General features: G+C 31.9%; 1 protein-coding gene across 1 annotated transcript; it reads right to left on the reverse strand.

Moving 5' to 3' along the window:
* Positions 1 to 2357: 2357 nt before the first annotated feature.
* LOC144561733 (uncharacterized) lies at positions 2358 to 3675 on the reverse strand. Its single transcript, XM_078310819.1, has 4 exons — positions 3601 to 3675; positions 3241 to 3417; positions 2696 to 2815; positions 2358 to 2620 (listed from the first exon to the last, which is right to left on the reverse strand). The coding sequence occupies exons 1-4, from the start codon at positions 3604 to 3606 to the stop codon at positions 2564 to 2566; spliced, it is 360 nt and encodes a 119-aa protein (XP_078166945.1). The 5' UTR covers positions 3607 to 3675; the 3' UTR covers positions 2358 to 2563.
* Positions 3676 to 4926: the final 1251 nt, after the last annotated feature.

Raw genomic sequence — 4926 nt, forward strand, 5'->3', positions numbered from 1 at the left:
CTCTCCCCCACAGGCCACAGGGCACAGGGCACAGGCCACAGGGCACAGGCCACAGGCCACAGGCCACAGGCCACAGGGCACGGGCAGAATGAAATAAAAGTATAAAATAAATCTTGTGAGGAAACTGCCCTCAGTTCGGAATGCGACAGATTCAGAGAAATATACCGAAATGAAACATAGGTTTGCTGTTGCCTCTTCATTTTTCCTTTAATGAACGACAATTATCATAAGAAAGAAACTGAAATGAATTAAACAGAATTAGTGCTCTTTTTTGCTTTTTTGTTTTAAAGATTTCCATCCCTTTTGTTTCTTCTTTTGCAAATGACTTTAATTATCTTGAAGAGGCAGATGAGATGTGTGTAGTAGTTTTCACTTTTCACCTTTCTGTGGTCAAAATTATATAATTGACTTCTGTGGGGGCCTTTCCTTCTATTCTCTTTGCAACTCTTTCTTTTCTTGTAACCAAGAGTGATGTTGATGTTGATGTTGATGTGTGCAGATTTCACAGGCTTTATCTTAAAATTGAGGCCAATGTTTGCAAACCTATCCTTACATATATATATAATCAGCTTTTATAACTTATAACTAGCTAGCTAGCTTCCATATTCCATTTCATCATAAATTAATTAATTAATTAGGTCCCCAAATCCACTTTACTGTAAAGTTGTAATTAATTCTGAATATTATTTATGGCTTAATTAGTTTGTTTTTACTTGTAAGACGGATCAACATCTAAATCAAGAGGTACTTAGTTACCTTCTTTCATAATTTTAAATTGATTTTTTTTTTTTTTTTTTTGTTAGTTTTTAATTTGAGAGTAAAGTTTGCAGACTCCCTCCCAGTCCCATACCTTGCCAAGGCCAAGGCCAAGGCCAAGGGCCAGGGAGGGTGCTCTGTAAATCCGGCCTCTAAATTAAGTCAATGAAACCTAAAGCACCCAATCCAATCAATTTCCTGTTTGGAAGAAGATTTCCAACATTTAATTTGCATTAACATAGAAAATAGAAGAAACAAAAGCTCTCATCTTTTATTCCATTATCACCATCACTGCCGAGGTGTCTTTCTACAAGAAACAAACTACCCAGCTATTATTATCTGGCTATTCTTTTCTTCTTGCTTTTGTAAAGCCTAGAAAGCAACTTCTCATGTAACACAAACAAACATACAAATTGGCATCATGCAAAAGCTGCTTTAGCTTATCAACATGTTGAGAGCCTTAACTTTTAACCTAACTAGCCTAGAGACACACACAATTAAAGTCACAACACACAGAAAAAAAGAGAATATGATTATACTTGCTCAGATATCCATGCAATTGTTCTTTACTGTTAACTATTAATTTTTTAATGATTTTGCAAATTTTTAAGTGACTCGGTTGATGTGAGGATAAAGCACTACCATGACTAGAAAAATGTTTCAAAATTTATTTTCAGTAAAATGATCCATAATTAAGAACTAGTATTTAGTCTAATAACAAAGACACACGGTCTCTGATCTCTGATGTAGAAGATCATGAGTTTGAAACTCAGATAATAGAAGTTATTTATTGTAATAACATGAGTATTAAATAAAGAGATTTGAAGTTTCATGTTCTTCAGACCAAGATAAGAAAGAAAAATGTTACATAAATTTAAGGAAAGTCTCATGGTCCCTCAGCTATTACAATTTGCATACTCCGACAAAGCCTAATTTATTTATTTACCTGTTTTTCTTTAATTAAGTTCCTCAAATATCGCACCCGATTAAATAAATTAAAATCCTATCTTTTTCAATGAGCTTCAACTTTTAATTTGCCTTTGATTAATTTCTGATCAGTTAGTAATGAAATTAACATTATAATTTTTGTATTGCGTAAATTAATGAGGTTTTTTAATTTATAGTCCTAAATTAGTGACTTTTTACTATTAATTAAATAATGTTCACAGACCGAATGGTCAACGTATATATATATATATATATATGAGGAGGTTTGAAACACATGCACCTCAATTAATGGTATTTTATTATGACTCCATTTTCTTAATTTTAATAACTATGTTAAAAACCCAACTGTCAAAAATAAACCAACATATATGATTTATGTCATTATTTCTATGTGCATGTAAAATATATATATCACATTTGACTTTATTTTGATTGGTATCAAGAGTTTGCAAAAATATACTGGTGAATAATATGGAAAATGCTCAATAATTAATTACGAGAGCAATATGAGCATGCTGAATCCAATCGCAGTATGTATGTAGTAATTATTAATTACCATTTTTTGCTGATGTCAATGAAGACTTTTTAAATGTCAAAGATAATTTTTCTGGGACTTTTCCTTATTCTGTTTTCACTTGAAAAGATAAAAAAGATGGACAATTTTTTGGATAATTTACAGCTAATGTCCCAACACAAATCACTTCCAATATCAAGTAGCAATAATCATAATTTACATAGATAATCAACAGGCCATATTTGCCATAAAACAGAAAATACAACGAAACAAAACAAAACAAAAACAAGTTGAGAAGACAATAAGTATATATTATAAGAAATCACCCTTGAAATTAAACTCAATCTAGGCAATACAATTCAGACTCAAACACCCTGTCCAGAAAATTCTTAGCAACCTCTTCTGCAATATTATAAAAAACAATAGTCATAATGTTTTAATTTGAAGGGTGGCTGCAAGTATATAATTGAAAATTACCTTCTTTCTGACTTGGTAGATGAGCTCTGGTGGCACCTCATACAGATCCTTATCCATGCATTTAGGTTTTCTCTCCTTGTATTTCTTCTCTCCTTCTTTTCTAACATTTCCATTTGTACCCTGCATTGAGATTGGGTAAAACTAGATTAATTACTTGTTACTTTTTTCTTTTGACAGTTAGATTAATTAATTGTCATTAAGCAAAAAATTTCCCACCTACAAATTGTTTAATTGGATTTTTCGAGTTAAATTAAGTTATTGACAGAGTTAGTTCTCTATACTTAATGCAGCCAACGACTAATAGAGACAAAATGAAAACACTGGTGCATTGCATGAAACCAAAATAGCTCTGCCAATATCTTTACACGATTTTTGTCTAGTTGGTCGTTAAACTGCCAACTTTGGTTGTACCAAAGAGTACAAGCCATATAATTAAATTCACAACTGAGATAAGACAGTATAAATCAAGGACACATGCATAGCAGAGAAGGTAAAATATATATATATATATATATTTGTCATGCATGTAAGAAAGAAATTCAAACCTTTTTATGATTTTGGAAATTAAGTTTGGTTGGTTGAACCACTTTAAAGAGGTCCTCTGCTTCAGCTCCCAGGAAAAATGTAGCTGATTGTAAATATTTTTGTGTTATAGGCATATCACTATACAAATTCCAATTCCAACTCCCAAATGCTGGTATTTGCTTTCCTTGGTTGGTATCCTTCAAAAAAGGTAAAAAAGAATAATGTAAACAAGAAACCCAAGTGAGCTCTTAAAGTAATGTCTAATTCATATATTTTACAGTTACTGAACATACATTTTCTGTCTCCATACATGCAAATAAAAACCCTTAAAAAAAATGAGACAATTAAAGAACACACAATTTTATGAATCAATAGTGTACCTCCATAATATAGATTGTGGTGAAAGAAGAGACGAAATATGAGAGCGGTGAGAAGACTTGGGGTTGGGAAGGTGTGCTATGAGTTGGAGGTAAGAGGAGGATACATTGTGTTTTAAAAGGAGCAATATTTAGGTAGGGTAAATCTGAAATGACTTCTCTCCATTTTATCCGAAATGGAGAGTTGTCTCAAGCAATAGAACGTCAAGTTAGTCATTTCTTAATAATGATGATTGATATATATAATTAGTTAATTCCTATTTCAAAAAAGAAAAAGAAAAATGGTCTTGTCTTTCTATATATGTAGATATGCAAATTTGATTTTAGCTAAGACATTCAAGCAATGGCGGATTAATTTAATAGGACCTTCATTTAAAAATTAAATAAAACGCGTGTGTAACTAACTTTACTAATATACATTTCCATTAATTTCAGAAATGGAGAAGAGGAGAAGGGTTAATGAGTGCTTCTCTCCCTTTAGGAAGAATTAGAGAGAGGTTGTGGGTCTCCTCATGTCACATTGCCAATAAAGGGATGCTAAGCTTTTTTTCAAGTGTTGTGTTGTGTTGATTGTGTCTTTGCCTTTATCTTTTTGGTAACACATGGGGGGAGGCCAAAGCAATGCATGACAGTTTTTGTAGCCCACGCATGGAAGAGACCAAAGTGATATATATATATATATATATATATGTAGTGCTTTGTGAAAACCTCCTACTTTATTTGAGTATATACTATATATATATATATATATTAATAAATGGAATTTTTTAAGCTATGAACAAAATGTAAAGTCAAATTGGTTTGTAAGAGTGCAATAGGACCTTTTTTTCCTGGCAGCAGAAGTTTTGATGTGAAATCCTTGGTATTATTTTTCACGACCGTTGGGTATCTAAAATCTAAATTACTTGATAAGCATCATATTTAGTAAAATTGTTTGCAAAGTTACAGAGAGTACGTGAGACTACGGTACTATATATGCATATATAATCCTATCAGTTGATCTGAACGGTTGATGAAAATATATTTAGAGGCCAAATTTTATATTTTTAGAATCTTTTTACCATTTTTTAGGTAGGTGAAAAATCACTACTTCTACTTCTGATTTCTGAATGATGCACAAACTTTAGATCAGGTTATTTTTCACCTCTCTGAACTAATTATACAAAAGTTCTAAATTAAAAATATAAAATATGTTCACCAAGTACATTGTGATATAAATATCATGTTGATAGTTGCCTAGTACTGTGTAGCACAGTGACTAAGGCGCGCATATGCCTCCATATATGGAGGTCCTAGGCTTGATCCTATATAGCAGAAATTAGGGAGTGA

This window comes from Carex rostrata, chromosome 11 (genome assembly GCF_964058835.1).
Source record: "Carex rostrata chromosome 11, lpCarRost1.2, whole genome shotgun sequence".
NCBI lineage: Eukaryota > Viridiplantae > Streptophyta > Magnoliopsida > Poales > Cyperaceae > Carex > Carex rostrata.